Source organism: Mustela lutreola, chromosome 9 (assembly GCF_030435805.1).
Source record: "Mustela lutreola isolate mMusLut2 chromosome 9, mMusLut2.pri, whole genome shotgun sequence".
NCBI classification, from domain to species: Eukaryota; Metazoa; Chordata; class Mammalia; order Carnivora; family Mustelidae; genus Mustela; species Mustela lutreola.
In genome coordinates, this window is record NC_081298.1 from 28,354,263 (window position 1) to 28,371,102 (window position 16,840).

The 16,840-nt window shown below is 56.0% G+C and overlaps 1 protein-coding gene and 1 long non-coding RNA gene across 3 annotated transcripts in view; both read left to right on the forward strand.

The window, feature by feature from the left end:
* The first annotated feature begins 107 nt into the window (after nucleotides 1-107).
* On the forward strand, nucleotides 108-4,657 carry LOC131807629 (uncharacterized). Its single transcript, XR_009344563.1, has 3 exons — nucleotides 108-591; nucleotides 834-912; nucleotides 3,174-4,657. It is a non-coding gene; the product is annotated as an uncharacterized LOC131807629 (long non-coding RNA).
* Nucleotides 4,658-11,956: 7,299 nt separating this feature from the next.
* Nucleotides 11,957-16,840, forward strand: part of LOC131807944 (tyrosine-protein phosphatase non-receptor type substrate 1-like) — a 38,464-nt gene continuing 33,580 nt past the window's right edge. The window contains exons 1-2 of one of the 2 annotated variants that reach the window (XM_059133741.1): nucleotides 11,957-12,177; nucleotides 13,197-13,284. In XM_059133741.1, coding sequence (XP_058989724.1) covers nucleotides 13,206-13,284 — 79 coding nt within the window. In that variant the 5' untranslated portion in view covers nucleotides 11,957-12,177; nucleotides 13,197-13,205. Of the gene's footprint in view, nucleotides 12,178-12,583; nucleotides 12,663-13,196; nucleotides 13,285-16,840 lie in introns of those variants that run through there. The other variant, XM_059133742.1, reaches the window with a different exon arrangement.

Consider the following 16,840-nt stretch of genomic DNA (forward strand, 5'->3'; position numbering starts at 1 on the left):
TCTCTCTGTCCCCCTCCCTGGCTTACCAGGGCATGGGGCAGGCCCAGCCTAATATGGTGAGGAGGAGAGGAGGAGTCAGCCGGAGCAAATGCACCCTGTGTCTTGCCTGGAAACGTCATCTGGGAGCCCCAAGCCGACGGGCATTCCTTCCTTCTGTCTCCAAGGCTCTGGCCCGATGCTGGACCCAGACTCGGGATTTGGGCCTCATAGTTAACCCCAGGGTGGTCCCTGCCTCACTCGGGGCCAAGTTCAGACAAGAGGCAATCAAGGGCTTAAGTGGCTGCCAGAGAAGGCCAGCCGCCTAGTTATTAAATATTAAGTGGCAAGAGCCTGGGAACGTAAAATTGCAAATGAGACTTTGGAGCAGATGTTGCCAACAGCTTGGACCAGTGCTCACAGTTGGGACCAACGGGGGAATTCAAGTCACCAAGCTGGGCTGCTGGCAACTGCTCTGCTTTTACTGGGCACCTGCTGGGTGCCAGGCTCTGAACCGGACGCTGTATGTAGAAAAATTGATCAGGCCTAACTTCAAGGGGTTCCTGGTCTGGTAAAGAAGACGAACACAGGAAGCAAAGACTCATGATCTGCGGGGTAAGTTCTGGGCCATGGGTAATCCTAGTAGAGGTGTGGGAGACACCTATAAGAGGGTGGGGGATAGAGGCCTCGGAGGGGAAATTCTGAAGGATATATTTGATCGGTTAGTCATTCAACAAATCTTGAGTACCTATATGGTGTGCCAAACACTGCAGCAGATGCTGGGAAATAAAATATTAAATAAGTCAAACTCTTTCTCTCATGGCACTTAAAGTTGAGTGAGACCTTGCATTCCACAGAGGGATAAAAGTTTGCATCATGACAAAGAAGCAGAGAGGAACAAGCCCACGCAGACTGAAGAAGTTCAATAGATTCAAGGTAAGTAGGGAATTCAGCGGGCTGGACATGTGTGGAGGGACAGATGGGACAGTTAGCAGTCAGGGCCTGAAAAGCTGCCATGCTCAGAAGTTTGGGTGAGTCCTGGAGGAGGTCAAAGTACAGTGGAATGACCCTTGCAATAGGACCAACCTTTTGAGCTGTCATTCTGAGGAGCCGTAAGAGGAAGGAGATAACCCAAGTGGGCATCCTGGGGAATGTGGCTGCCTGGTTTGCAGCCCGCTCGTCCCCAGGGCTGGGTTACTGAGCCTCCATAGCTGAGGACCCCAGGAAAGCCCTGCCCTGGCTCTCCTCATACCTGCAGGCTGTTACACCAGCTCCTGAACGCTGAAAATACATCCCGAAAACACAGGCACCTTTGTCTTTGAGGGGAATACAGTCCTAGCAGAAGGTGGCAGAGGTAAGATGACAGCCCAGACCATTCAGGAGACAAGTCCTTGCCAAGGGAAGATTCCAGTTCAACATCCCCAAGAATGTCCCAGCTGAGTAGACAAGCCTCTCTCCACTGCCCCATCCAGAGCCAAGGGGGAGACAGGATGAACTTTCAAGGTCATTTTTTGGCCATGATTCTATACAAAGAAAGGCAAGAGAACAGGGAGAAAGAGAAGATCTGTGTTTGAAGATACTAATATCCCAGGAGGATTAGAGTCCTCAAACATGGTTCTAAGAGTCGAGAGTTACACGGGGCTGAGATTCTAGAACTCACCAGATCTAGAATTCTAGAATTCTAGAATCCTGTGACTCTAAGACTCTAGCTCAACTAGAAGGAAAATATCATAGACATCACATCCTCTTCATAAAATCCGTACTTCTGGAGAGAACCCTGCACCCCGAACTCCCAAGCCAAGCAGGCGTGTTTTCCCCTTTCTGCCTTTAAACTGTCTTCTTGCTCCTTGGTGTTCTGCTCATCTGCTCCCCCCTCCACAGTCCCTCCCCCAAGCCTGGCAGCCACACATTTGCCATCTGCATACAACCCAGTGATTAGCACAGCCATGCAGAGCAGGAGAAGAGGGGTGTGAAGCCCTTACTGCCTGCCAGTCAGAGGGCCTTCGGTCAACCAGGCTGCAGGGGAGTCACTCCTGGCTCCCCAGTAGGGCTGAGTAGGGGAGGGGAGACCTACTCATGCAGACACACACATACGCACAGAGGCAGACACACAAAGGTACAGAGAGACCTGCACATCACACATGGACATCTGTAGACAACAGCCACCCTCACAGATTCAAACAAATCAGAGCAGTCACACATCCCTGCAGGGACAGCCCCAACACACATATACACGAAGACCTAGAGAAAAACATGCACCAGCACACATGGATATTTGCAATGCAACACACACACACAGCAATGGAGACAGAGCCACACAGAGAAACACAATACCATGCACGTATATGTATATACAAACATGTGCAGACAAACCCAAAGACAGGTTTTACTTAGACTGAGACCCTCCCAGAGGGACACGACACTGAGCTGTTAGTGTACCCTCCAAAGGAGAATTGGCAAGAACGTCATCCTTCCGGTACCCCTCTCATCCCCCTGCCACCTGCACTCATTCATGGGACATTATTGAAGGCCTACTAGGCATACAGCCTGGCTCCTGGCCCTCAGGAGAAAGATCCCAGAGCTGTGTGACACAGGGGAGCAGAGCTCAGAAGCAGCTGAAACACATGTAGGCATTGAGTTCAGGAAATCATTCCCATTGCTGAACAAAATGGATTGCCCAGAAAGGTAATGAGCTCCCCATTGCTAGAGGTAATCTAGCATACCGGAGAGGTTTATGCATCAGGTGGGAGAAGGAGTGCTGGGGGGAATGGAAGACTTTTAAAATCCCTTCCAGCTCTAATATTCTCTGTTTCTATCAGTTCCACTCCGTTTCAAAATAGTGATCTTGAACATTTTTATCACAGTCCCTATCAGCAAAAATATTTTATTTTTCAGGAAAAACATTTTAAACATACACCTCCATGTATGTTTATTTACAAATGTTTACATCCTTTTTGGATAATACATTCTATTCTTCATAGATACACAGACACAAAAATAGAAAAACTTGAAATAATGAGATGAAAACACATAGATCCTTACCTGAAGAGACAGGTAGAACTGGTGGGAAAGTGATAGAACATTTATTGAGTGCCGCCTGTGTGCCAGACTTTTGATATATATTATTTCTTTGAATCTTCAGAATCGCCCTGTAAAGAGACTATCATGGATTTTTTCCCCCTCTCTGCTTTTTACAGATGAGAAACTGAAGCACAAAGAGGCTAAGTCTCTTACCCAAAGTCACGCCACCTGTAGCTGGTGAGGCTGCAACCTGGACCCAGTCAGGCTGCCTCTGAAGCCTACTGCTTCCCACTGAAGCTTGGGCATCAAGCACTGGGGGGGGGGGGGGGGGTGCACCTTGTGTGGGGTGGGAGAAAGATCCATTAGGTTCTTGTACACACGGTGGCAAGTGTGAGGCCCTCAGCTGGGAGGAAGGGGCTCTAAAACATAGCAAGAGCCTCACATGACACCCTTGAAGGATTTGGACTTGAACCTGAGCAGCAGTCAGGATTCCCAGACCACCAGGACATCTGGGCAAGACACCTACTTTGCTCCTTAAAGTGCGGTCCATGGACCAGCTGCTTGGGCCTTACCTGAGAGCTTATTAGAGATGGGAGAATCCCAGGGGCCACCCCAGACCTGCTACATCTGGATCCACGAGTAACAAGGTTAAACTCTGAGAATCCGTGGGTTACCTGAACTTCACCGGGTCTGGGGTCCCACCCCACAGCGATGAAGGCAAGCAAGCCTAGCCTTGGTCATTCCGGGGGCTTCCTCCTCCCCAGAGCTGGCTCAATTCTGGAGTTGTAGAGAGTCCCAGAAAATCAGAGGTGGCTTCCAGGAATCTGTCTATGCTGTTTTCCTTGTCGCTCCTGGGCCCCATCTTGCTGTAAATCAAAGCCAAAAGACTGTTCCTTTTGCTGATATTCAGGTGAGATTCTCCGCATCACTTCCTTCCGGAAACTCCATTCCCCCAGCAGGACCCTCCCGGCCACGCTTCTCCCAGCAGCTTCAGTACCTACAGAGGACACTGTATCTCAGCCATGGGCTGATCTTCGTGCTCCCGTTCCAACGGGAATGTCCCCAGCGCCCGCACAGCCCCCAGCCCATGGCAGGTGCTCAGTGCGGGTCTGTGACTGAAGCATGGCCAAACCATCATCCCCTCAAAGGGCCCCACCAGCCCAGCAGCGTTGCGCAGCCCTGGGGTCTGTGGTGAGGCCCAAGGCCTTGCAGCTCAGCTCTGGCTTCCTGGGCCCACCCTGATGCTAACCCCAATGCCCTGTCCCCAGCTCCCAGTCCCGCTCAGTGAGGGGCAGTGTTCGCCAGTCTGGGAGCCCATTCATCATTCATGTTTCTCCAGCATGTTCTTCCTCCCTCCGCCCCACCCCAGCCGCTCCTGAGTCTCTCTGATCATTTCTTTCATTTGAGACTTTGACCAGAGCTCAGAAGGCCTTAAATATGAGCCACCCTTCTGCCCCAAACCCTGGAAAGTACCTTGTGACTAAACCTAATCATTTGCTTGAAGCTGGGAGAGGAAAGCCTAGGGGAGCAAACTCAGGCTAACATTGCCGAATCTGGCCGGTCTCCCTCTCTGGGCCTCAGTCTCCTCTGCTCCAGGGGCAGGGGGTGGGGGTGGTTACAATTTTCTTCAGGTGGCAGATTTCAGGCACTTAAGAGTGGGACAGGGAGGAAGGGGGGTTGGGGATAAAGAAGACACATAAGGGATTTGGTACCAAAGGGTCGGTTCATCTCCTCGTTTGCTCCTGATTCCACATCACACAGCTATCCTCCACCCGTCACGGAGCTTCTGGTCGCTCAGCTGTCCAAGTGGGGAGGCATGAGAAGAACCAACCCTGGCCAGATGAGATCTGCTTCCAAGCCCAGCCTTCAACCCTGCATGGCCCTGAGGCTCCTGTGACTTAACGAGCTCTGGGGCGGGGTGGGGGGTGGGGGCAACTCTCATCCCACCTTTGTCCTTGCTCCAGAGGCAGTGGTGGAGTGGAGGCTGGCATGGCCACCCACTGCCCCGAGACCACAGAAGCTGAGCGGAGAAAGTGGTGTGTGTTTCTTTGGCTTTCCCTGCGAGCCAGACCAGTTCCTGCCCAGGGACAGACACTTCCTCCCAGGAACAGGAATGAGGCCAAGTGGAGTCCTGGCCTCCATGCCTGGGAAGGAAACCCAAGTTCAGTGAGGACATCTGTTCCTAGAGGAATCCCAGGCCATGCAGGGATGTCGGGGCAGAGGAGCCCATGCCCCTTTCAAGCAACCAGCATCTCACGGACAGAGCTGCTGGCAGCTAGGCGCCCTCTCTCACTCTGTCTACATCCTTTACTGAGGCCCTGCTCTGTGTGGGCACAGCTCCGGGTACTGGAGATCCAATACCAAGACCCTGCATGGAGCTCAAATCAGAGATGAGGGAAAGCCAGAGCAACCAAGAGGTATATGTAACACGCTATCAAGAAAAAGAAAGTAGGGTAAGGGCATGAAAAATAATGTGAGTCTTAGAGTGGTTAGAACAGGTTTCTACGAGATGGGGCATTTGAGTAGAGACCCAAAAGAAAAGACAGAGCAGAGCAAGCTAGAAGCTATCCAAGGAGAGGGGGCTCTGCGTCCAGGGAGCAGCAAGTGCAAAGGCCCTGAGGTGGGCACCTGCTGATGGTATTCAAGGAATGCAGAGGAGATGCATATGGCTGGAGCTGAGTGAGCCAGGGCAAGAGAAGGGGTAATGGGTGAGATCGGGCAGGGCCTTGGGGGCCAGCCCGAGTCCTGGGTATTACTGCAATAACAGGGACAGGAAAGGCTATGGCAGGTTTAGGCAGAAGGCAAAACAGGATGGGGAGACTGGAGAGCAAGCAGGAAGCCAGGGAGGAGGTGACTGCTCGAATCCAAGTGAGAGCTGGAGGTGGTGGGATAAGAGGGCGACATAGGCGATAAGGAGTGGTCAGATTCTGCGTCTATTTTGGCAGGACGCAGGACTACTACCTGGCAGGACTGTGAGTCAGGAGGAAGAGAGACAGAGAGGGCTTGAGGAAGACACCTTAGCAAACGCACATGAGCAGAGCTGAGATGGGGAAGTCGGGACAGAAGGAGGCACCAGCCATGGTTCTCAGAGGCTGTTCCTCCTAGTTTCTCTCTCTCTTTCATACACTCCCTACCCTTTTTATCTATTAATCTTGCCCTCAAACTGTTGTCAGATAAGGACACGGAGGCTGGGAGGCACCCAAGATCACACTGCTGGGCCGGCCAGAGCCTGGGGTTGAAAGCACATCCCAGTCTGAGCTATACTGGCCCATCACCACTGGAAAGAGTTTGCTACTTCTGTTCATTCACTATTTCATTCATTATTCAGATGCTTGTGTGCCTGCAACGAGTCAACAGGCCTGGGGCTAGGCGCCCTAGAGGAGCCTGGAAATCACAGAGCCAGCCCTGTGGTGGTGAGGGAGACTGCGAGAGAGCTGCACTGTGGGGCCCCCAGCTCTCAGCAAAGTAGAAACCAGAATGTGCAGAGACTGGGAGCAGCAGCTGGGGAATGTGAACTCCTGGATTCAGAGTCTCATGCTGCTGCTCACAAGCTTACCCTTAACCTCCCTGTGCCTCAGTTTCCTTATCTGTGAAATGGGGATAAGAATTGTGGCCATGTGAGTCAGAGTAAGGAGCATGAGAGAATCCGCTGAAGTCCTTCAAGCCTGGGGCTCCGTACCTGCTCCTACACGTATGACTATGGGCAGAGCCCACACTTGAACTCGGGTCTCCTGGTGCGCGCCAAAGCAATCAGCTCTCTGTCTGGACGCCAGCCCTCGCATCACCACCCTGCAGGGCACCCCCACCCAGAGGTGTTGGGGGAGGCTTGGCTTCGCACAGCTGGGCTCAGCTCCTGGCAGAGCCAGAGCCCCAGAGCCCGAGAACAGTGTTTAGGGCCTGACAGCCTGGTCCCACCCCTAAGGAGCTCAGGCGAGCTGCCTGCCTGCTTTGCCTGCCAAGATACTTAGTTGCTGACTTCCCTTGGAAAGCACTAATTACAGCATGGCTCCCCCAGGCCCTGGCTCCGTGATCTGTCACGGCCCCTCGGCTCTGGGGCACCGGCGGCAATCTCTGAGCCATGCCCTTGCCCCCTCTGCTCTCCCTTGGGCAGGGAGGACAGAAAACAGAGGGCTAGACAGAACCCACCAACGGGAATGCTGGGAATGGGCTCCGTGGTCCCCAGACCACAGCCTCAGCATCGCCTGGGACCTTGTTAGAAATGCACATTCCCAGGCCTTACCGAAGACCCACTGAATCAGAAACTCTGTGGGTGGAACTCTGGGATCCGTGTATTAACAATCACTCCAGATGACGATGATGCCTGCTCAGTAGGAAAAAAAAGCAGCTCTGATCCCTGTGCAGCTATGGTGGAAAAGCTGCAGGGTGCTGTGGACAGGTGGTTATAAGCGGGGCACTTTGAAGCACAAACCCAGAGAGACTCCCCCGACAATTCAAGGCCCTGCCCATTTCTTACCGTGCCATCTTGAGTAGGTCACCTCTTTAACTGAATACATATTTACTGATAACCTACTGTTTACTGTTGAAGGCCCTGGAGCTGTGGAAGGAAGAGAAAACAACAGCAAGCCAGCAATATCTTTTCCTATATTAACTCATCCCTTGCAAGAGACGTTTTAGGTATGCTTCTGTTAATCTGCAGTGGAGGCAACTGAGGCAGAGATGGTCAAGGTAATTTGCCCCAGGGCGAACCTGAGCAGCGCTGGCATCTACATCATAGGATGTGCCTCCAGAGCCAAGCACTGAGCCGCTGGGGCCGGGCTGACCTGTGACTCATCCAGGAGATGGACAAAATGCCATAAAGACCTCCTCCCCAACCCCTGGCAGGTCACGTGGTGTGCCAGGAAAATGAAATCAAGTTAGGAAGGGGGTCAAGTGCTTTGGGGTTTGGAGAGGTGACTCTTTTCATGGCGTGGTCTGGCCAGGGGACCTGCGAGCAGAGACCTCTCTAAGGCAGCTTTCTGTATGTAAAAAAGAGGGCCCTGTCCATACCCCTCCTCGGTGTGGTCTGAACACGTCACAAGAACATGTCTGTAACGCAGAGTAGCTGCCGGACAAAGAAGACCTGTTACTATCCGGAGAACTGGGTTCAAATCCTAAGTGGTCCGGCCCCTCAGCCACTCACTAGATGCGAGTCACTCCAGTCCCGTGGGCTTGTTTCTGCGGGGATAAAATGGCTGCCGGGAACCTTGGCCATGACCCCACATAGTCAGGGAGCAGAGCAGGCGTGCAGTAAGGACACTCCCACTGCTGGTCCCCATCCTGATTGCTGGCCAGCTCACTGGGAGCTCCTTTCTCGGAGGCAGTGGGTCCCCAGGTCCAGGCTGCCCGGGGAGGCCTCGCTATTTTTATTTTTATTGTACTGGCTCCACAGCAGAGGCCTCTAACTCCAAATGGCTCCTGTTGCCCAGAAAACGAGGTGGTTGGCAGTGCAGTCTCCTGACTGGCCCCATACAAAGGCAGCCTGGCGGGCCTGCCTGTTGACGCCAGCCCAGGGTTCTGGGAAGCAAGGAGCAGAGCCCTGGGCGGGGCCAAGTCCCTGCAGGTTCTGGCATGTCCCGGCCTGGGCAGAGTGACGCTGGCCCGGTTGCCTTGTGCCTCTGGAAACACAGTGCCGTTGCTGGGTCCTCAGTGAGATGACACGTGTCAAGGGACCTGGCGCACACGCAGGGCATCCCTGCACGGGCAGAGGCTCAAACGCCAAATTCACTCCTACCACGGCTGCTCCCACCACACAGACCATGACCTTCATGTCAGCGTGGGCCTGGTTATTCCCATTTCACAGATGGAGAGACTGAGGCTCACAAAAAAAAAAATTTTGTTTTCCCCTGAGTCACACCAGTCAAATTGGCAAAGTCTTGGCTTCAAAGCCCCTGATTCCCTCCCCACCTCCTCCCATGCTCCTTGGAATCTTCCTTCGGATGGGCCCTGGACAACAGGGGCAGGATGTCACCTGACTTCCAGAAAAGATCCCTCTGGCTGCTGAGTGGAGAGTGGATGGGGGAAAGGGGGGCGAGGGGAGCAAGAAGGTGCCCAGGTGGGAGTCGCGCTGCGAGGCAGTTTGGTTCTGGAAGGTGGAGCCAGGATTACTGACAGGTGGCCCATGGGGAGTGCCGGAGAAGAGCAGAGTAGGGATGGGGCTACCTCTGGCTTCCCTTCTCGAGTATTTCAGCCTTCCCTCAAATATCACATCCTCAGAGGCCTTGCCTGACCGGTCTCCTCTCCTAGGCACTGCTGGGCTCCTTCCCCGCTTAGTTTCCCTGTAGCCTTATTTCCACCTTACCACTACGCTGTCTGTTTGCCCCTGCTAGCAACAGTCAGCTCTTAGCAGACAGGGGTTTTGCTTGGCTTCCCTCCCCCCCCCCCCACTGCTGTATCTCCAGGCCCTATAGGGCACAGTGCCTGGCACATGGTAGGTGTTTAATAAATGTTGTCACACGCATGAATGAAGGGACTATGTATGAAAGCAGTTCAACTTTAATCCAGGGCAACCCAGGACGCCTCCTCTGGAGGTGGCTGGTTCACCTCAATGATCTGCCATAATCTCTCTGTGTGACCTCGGGCAAATTGTCCCCCAACCTCAGCCTACCCAGCTGCCCATTGGTTTCCATGACCTCCCAGCCCTGACAGTGAAGGATTTTTTTTTTTTTTTCTGTGGTGGCTGGACCAGGAGGGCGAAGCCAGAGGGCTCCTGGGGCAGAAGGCAGGATGGAAGGGGCCCCTGCGTGGGGCAGCCCTGCTAGCGCCTTTGTCAAAGGTGCGCTATGTAAATAGCAGGTGGTTCAATTATTATCCTTCCTAATCCGAGGCTTCCTAATCCTAGGCAGGTCTGTGTGTGCATGTGCTGGGGAACGGTGAATGGCAGAGCCTTCTGGAAGCCCAGGGCCAGGAGACGGCCTCGTCTCTGACCTTCAGCAGCAGCTCTTGCCCCCTCCTCGCACCCCAGAAGGATTTGGGTGATGGATTTTCCCAGGAACCTCGGGTGGTCACCTTCACAGTCTTGGCCAGATGTGGCCTACAGAGTCAGAGATTCCCTACCCCCCTACCTCGGATGAAGAGGACCCCCAAACCACCTCCTGACTGGTGTCCCGATTCCTTGCTCCCTAACCTCAGGCCCACCCTCCAGTCTCCACCAGAGTGGCCTTTAAAACCCATAAATCAGACCATGGCGCTCCCCTGCTTAATACCCTCCGATGATTTCCTATCTGTAGAATACTTTTACCAAGGTCTGCAAGGCTGGACCTTGCAAGGGCTGGACCACCCTCCTCCATCTTGGCTTAACCCCCTCTGACTAAGGCTGGCCCCAGGGCCTTTATACCTGCTGCTCCCTTCTCCTGGAACAGCAAATCCCCAAATCCTCACCTTGCTGCCCCATCTGGCATCTCAGCTCCCAGCATCTCAGGAAGGCCCAGTGCTTATCTGAATGAGCCCTAGCTTCTCACACTCGATGCTCTTCCGTTGTTCATGAATTATTTCTTACTTGTCTACTTATCTGTCTCCCCACTAGCATGTGAATTCCTTGTGGACAGGGACCTTGCGGGGGTCGCTGTACCTCCCACACCCAAAGAAAAGAAAATCCCCCTACACTTCAAATACTGCTCAGAACCCTGTGGGCTCCCAAGGACCAGCGCCAAGCAGTTTACTTATTTATCAAAGGCCGCGTAGCACTTGGTACACGCTCGGCACTGTTTGAAGCGCGGTACAAATATGAATTTATCTAATCCTCACACCCGGTTTTTTTTAGGTTGGTCCTCCTATTAGCCTCACTGCAGATGAAGAAGCTGGAGCACAGAAATGGTCAGGGATTTCTCTCAAGTCTATAGAGTCAGAAGAGATGGGTGGCTGATTAGAATGCAGGGAGCCTGGTCCATGCTCAGCAGGTGACAGGTGTACCCTGTCAGGCCCCCCAGGCTCAGCACAAGGCCAGGACCAGGCATTGACTGGAGGCTGGGGTGGAGCCGGGGGAGACGGGGGGGGGGGGGGGGGGGGGGCACTTTGCAAAGGGCTTCAACCTGGAAATCAGGAATTAAAACCTTGTTTTTATCCCAGGCCTTGCTGTGCGGCTTTCAGCAAGCGCACTCCCTCTCTGGGCCTCAACTCCCTCTCTATTTCTGGGGCTGGCCCTTCCTCCACCTTGTTTCATTTGTATCCCCTTGAGGCCTTGTGAAGCAAAATGGGTTATAGCTAATTTCCAAACCCCAGTCCCTCCAATTAGCAGAGGGTCTGGGACTCTTCTGCCGCCTACTGCCTGGCACGTCCCTTTGCCAGGTGACCAGAGCGTCCCCACTCCCTGTCACTGACCCGGCTGCTGTTGGGAGCACAGCTCCCAACAGCACAGGGAAAAAAGAGAGACAGAGACAGAGAGAGCGGTTTCACCAGGAGGCTCTGTCCTCTGTCTCCAGGCCCTTTGCCCCTGCTCTCCTTTTCCCTCATCTTACCCCCTGTCTGTCATTTTTTGGGATCCCAGGCCTTCAAGCCCCACCTCTTCCCCCGCACCCCTGCCTGGGCCTTCTGTACCCCCTCCCAATCAGCCCTACCCACAAAGACGCACCTGGCTGAGAGCCCACTGCCCCTGGGGAAGCCCAGACCCTTCCCCTCTGGTTTCTCAGCCACAGCCCCCCTTCTCGTTCCTTCTCCTCCCTGCTTCCCTGCGCCTCTCTTCCAGGCAGTACTGAAGTCCTTCCTACACACACGCTATTTTTGTACCATCACTCTCTCCTTCCTCTCCCCCTTCCCCCTACATTCACTTACTTCCTGCTTTTCCTTCACCTCGGCCCAGCTCTGAAAGAACCCGGCCCCTCGGGCGCGCGCCCACTGCTCCCACCCCTCAAGAGGGGCCTTCAGCTTTGGGGCCCAGGGGCAGGGCCACTCCGGGAGGGGCCTAAGGCAGACACCCCCGCCCCGTCCCCCCTCCACCCCCACTCCCGTGCCGCCTCCAGCCGCTCGCCAGCCGGCGGGAAGCAGGGACTAGCCGCGGCCCCGAGTCCGGAGGCTGGGGGAAGGAGGTCGGCCGCAACTTCCCCAGTCCACCTTAAGAGGACGATGTAGCCAGCTCGCGGCGCTGACCTTAGAAAAACAAGTTTGCGCAAAGTGGAGCGGGGGCCCCGGCCTCTGGGCAGCCCCGGCGGCGCTCCCACTGCCTCCTAGCCCTCGCCGGCGGCGCAGGTCCGAGCGCGGCGGGCGGGCGAGCGGAGCGGAGCTGGGGGCCGGGGACAGGGGGACAGGGGAGCGGGGAGGGAGCGGCGCGGGCGCGCGAACTGGCACATTGTTGCAGCCGGCGGCCCGTCCGGTCCCGGGCGCTCGCGAGGCGCGCCGGCGGCGGGGATCGCGGAGCCGCTCCCCGGGCTGCAGCCGCGGGGCCCGGCGTGGGGGAGCTAGGGCCGCCGCGCGGGCGAGGGGGCAACGCAGCCCTCCGCCTCCCCCACCTTCCTCCTCCCCACCTCCCGCCCCCCGGGCGCGCGGCTGGCGGGCGACCCTGGGCTGGCGGGCCCGAGCCCCGCAGCCTCCCCGGGCGGGCGGGAAGGAGGGAGGCGGGGAGGGCAGGCGGGAGGGGGCCGGGCTGCCGGGAGGGCGGGGGCAGGGGCCGGGACTGCGGGCCGAGAGCGAGCCGAGCCGAGCCGCCGGCGCCGCGAGGAGCCCGGGCGGGGCAGGTGGGCAGCGGCGGGGGCGGCGCGGCGGGGCTCGGCGGGGCTCGGCGGGCTGCCCTCGCCCCTGCGCGCGCGGTCCTCCTCTCTCCCGCGCTGGCGGCGGCGATCTGCGCGCCGCCTCGCTCACTCCTCTCCCGCTCGCTCTCTCCCTCTCTCTCTCTCCCTCTTTCTCTCTCTCCCCTCTTCCCCTCTCTCGCCTCTCCGTGTCTCTGGCTCTCCGCCTGGCTCCCTCGGGTCTGTTTTTCTCTCCTGCCGCCTCTCCCTGGCCGTTCCCTGGCTTTATTTCTCGCGCGCTTGGGGTCTCTCCCCGTCTCGGTCTCTAGATCTCTCGGGGTTGGGGGGTGGTGTTCTCCGAAAATCGCAGCGGTGACGGCGGCTCCTAAGCCGCTCCAGGCGCCTGTTCCGAGGGGGGGGGGGAAGCCCGGCCGGGAGGGGAGGTGGGGGGGGAGAAGAGGGGGGAGCCTTAGTCATTTCCCCGCTCCAGCCTGCGCCCGCCCGAGCGCGCACTCACCGCCGCTCTCCCTCCTCGCTCCGCAGCCGCGGCCCATGGAGCCCGCCGGCCCGGCCCCCGGCCGCCTCGGGCCGCTGCTCTGCCTGCTGCTGGCCGCGTCCTGCGCCTGGACAGGTAAGCACCCCTGCCCCCCGCGGCTGCCGTCCCCCAACTGCGGGGCCAGGCCTGCCAGAGCGCCAGTGAGAGCCACTGGGCTAATGTCCAGCAGTAGTAAGGGGAGACATGTCTGTAACTGGAGTTACAGATGCAGAAACTGAGGCCCAGAGACGGCCAGCCACTTGCCCAAGGTCACACAGCCATGGGTAGGACCCACTCTCCCTCTCTCCTGTGTGGGCATTGTGCTGGGCCCAGTGCTAGGCAGTGGGACGTACCCAGATGAGTTGGTCCACCCAGCCCCTGCCCAATCTGATGGGGAAGGCAGGCTGTCAGCAGCTTTCTGAGCTAGGTGCCCCTGGCTTCTCTAGAAGCTCTTTCCCTGGACTTATGCTTTCCGCACGTCTGACTTCAGGGTCTGAGAGGAGGGGGTCGGGGCAGAGGTCCCTCAGGTGCTACCTGGAAGGGAAGAGAAGCAGGCTGTTGCCATTAAGGAAGAGTGAGCTTTCCCTCTGGTGCGTGGAGCAACACGGTGTTGGTGTGTGTATGGCAGAGAGAGAGAGGAAGGGAGGCCGCAGTAACTCCGGGGGTGAGCTGCTGTGATCAACAGATCCTAATGCGAAAGCACGAAAGCACGGTGGATTGTCCCTGGGTTTGCCAAAGCCTCTTGCTAGATGGTCTGCTCCTTGCTGTTCTCCCGGCTCCCCCACTTCCTCCTGCCTGCCTTCCCCGGGCTTCCACGCAGCTCCCTGCAGTTCAGGTGCTCTGTGGGGCTGTTACCTGTGGCTCTGAGCATGTCTTTTTGTTGGCCTACATCAAACACCTGGCTGTCTCCAGCCCTCGGCAGGCTCTGAAGGCTACCGTGTATGTTCGCCAAGGGGTGAGGTCACCATTCAGGAGTCCTGCTTCTTAAAGGGTTTTGCAAAACCATGGGTCTCCTGGGAGGGCCTGGGTGGCAGTGTAATGGCTTTAAAGGAGTTGGGGTGGGGGAGAAGAATGGGGAATCTTGTTGTAGGCAGAGGGGTCCACACCATCCTTCTCTAGGAGGAAGGTAAAGATGAGCTCAGTACCCACCTCCCCTCCACACCCCTCCTTTTGCATTTGCCTAGAGACTGGTAACCATCTGATAGCAGTGAGGAAGGGAGAACTAGCAAAGAGTGGGTGGAGGGAGAAGTGGGGGTGGACAGCAGCTTCTCTCTGCCCTGCAATTTCCCCAGAACCCCAGGGATCTACGTAGGCATCCCCCACCCCACCCCGGGTCTTCCCAGTATGTTTGGGTCCTGGCTGGGCGGAAGGAAACACTGATACATTTCAAGTCTGCTTGGTGAGTGGCATCTCCAGTCTGATCCACTTCTTGCTGCCCGAGCCACCCTTTCCACCCTGCGGAAGTCCTAGTTCCTGCCCCACGTCCTTCCTGGATCTGGCCTGGAAATGCACAAGTGTCTCTCACAAGTACTTCATTTTCCTGACACAGGGAATGGGGCCCAAGTTAATTTCTAAATGCCTGTTCCAGACCCTTCTCCAGCCAGGACCCCGTGGTTCAGTTTCTGGCAAATGACCTGGTGAGGCTGATTAGCAAGTGTTCGGATGGGCAGCCTGCCTTTCCTGGGGCGCTGGCCGGGAACACCGACACCCTTCTTGTGAGCAAATCTCCCCTTTTTGCCTATAAAAACAATCTATAAAATGGTAAAGATTAGGCCATAAAACTTCCGTTCCAATCCATTCAGCATCAATGGCCTGAAAAAGTGGGAGCAGCAGAGGGGCCAAGATTAACTTTGAAATAAATAAATCTGAGGAGGTGAGAACACATTTCTTGACCGAGGGTGGTGGGACAGGGGTGGGGTGTCGCTGTCATAGCTGAAGTCTGCCAGCCTCCTTCCCTCTGTGTCCTCCGGGCTTCTGGTCACACTCTGGGCCCCGGCATGGGCTTCACCTGGTCTGGCTGCCGGATGGGGCTGCGGCAGCCCCCCCTCCCTCGGCTGCTCCCAGCGTGGAGTTTATGACAAAGCACAAGAGAGGCAGGACAGAAGGGCAGGAAGGTAGAAGGAGGCAGTTGTCCAATTTTCCAAGAAAATAGATTTGTTCGAGTGAGAAACTCAAATGTCAGGCTTAGGAAGGCGGCATGAGATTGAATGACTACTAATGTCTCAGGAAGAACTGTCAGCCTGGTGGGGTGGGGGGGCGTGTGTCATGTGATTGCTGGGGCCCCACATGATCACCGCTTGCAGGGGGCCGGTCATGTGAATTATCTGGGTTGGGGAAGGCAGGAGAAGAAGTTACTAAAGATTGCTTTTAGCACAAATGCTGCCAAAGGGAAATTCTAAAAAGATGCCAGTGAAGTCACCAACCTGTGTTCTTGGAGCCGACGTGAGGTCTGTTTCCTAAAACAACCTCTCTGAGGGCCATTCGGAGCCTGGGAGTAGGGCAAGGGTCTCGGGGACACCTGGGCAGCCCCACAGCACCTGGCATCCGTTCTGCAGGCTCTTTGCTTGGTCCCACTGAGGTCACGGGCTTCTGGGGCCCCTACTGGGTAGATCTCGGTGACTCCCCCTGGCTCCTCCCCCTGTCCTAGAGGAGGCCAGGCCAAGATGGGGTTCAGGTGTTGGGGGCCAACTGGGCTCTCCAGCGACCTTCTGACCCTTTGGTAGAGGGGGACACGGCGGTGGCTCCTGTGTACTTTCCTAACTGGTGAAATTAGTCTCATTTCCTCTTTCTCAAGAAGACAAAGGGGGTGGGGGGCTCTTTGACCCCAATGGACTCTGGCTGTTGGAAGTTTCTTTTAAACCCATGGTGTTCTCTGGGTCCTTTCTGGTCATGAAGTATTCCTTTACCAACTCCTTGGAGACCCGTGGTGTGGTGTGATTCAATCTGTATTTGTAGTCATTTGGCATGTTTGAGATCCTGATGGGAACCACATGTGGAGAAGAAGGAGAATCCATGTCTTTGAATGGTAACAGCAACAGCACCCGAGACTGTGCGCTGAGGGCCTGCCTATGTCATCTCATTAGTCAGGAAAACAAAGCGTGAGGTGGCTTTTTATCCCCATTTTGCAGATGAGGAAAATCGAGTCCCAACTTGGAGAAGTAACTTGTCTCAGGAGTAAGTGGCAGGGGGACTTAGTCCAGCCTGGAAGGAGTGAGAGGAGCCCCCTCCGGGCTCACATGGAGGTTTGTCAAGAGTTCCTTCTGGGGCAGGAGCCCTTCCCTGAGTCACAGTCGCTTCCTGGAAGGCACACTGAAGATGGAAACATCAAGAGCCCCTCGCCAGTGGCAGCTCATGGGAGCCATGTGACTTCCACCAGAGCCCCCCATCTGGGCTGCCAAGCTCTGGAGGCCCCCAGAGCTGGAATATTCCTCCTTGCATCTTCCCGGTGCCCTTTGCGACAGATGGAGAGGGGGTGTGTGAGAGGAAGGGAGTCTAAAACTGTTGTACGGAGCCCACACACACTCGCTCGCTGCTTCCAATGGCTCCGTGCGACAGGTTATTTTCTTATTTGTAGAGTCTTGGACTGATGGAAGGCTCTCCCCCCCACCCCTCTTTATAAATGTGCTCAGATTTCTGGCCTGTCAACACAATG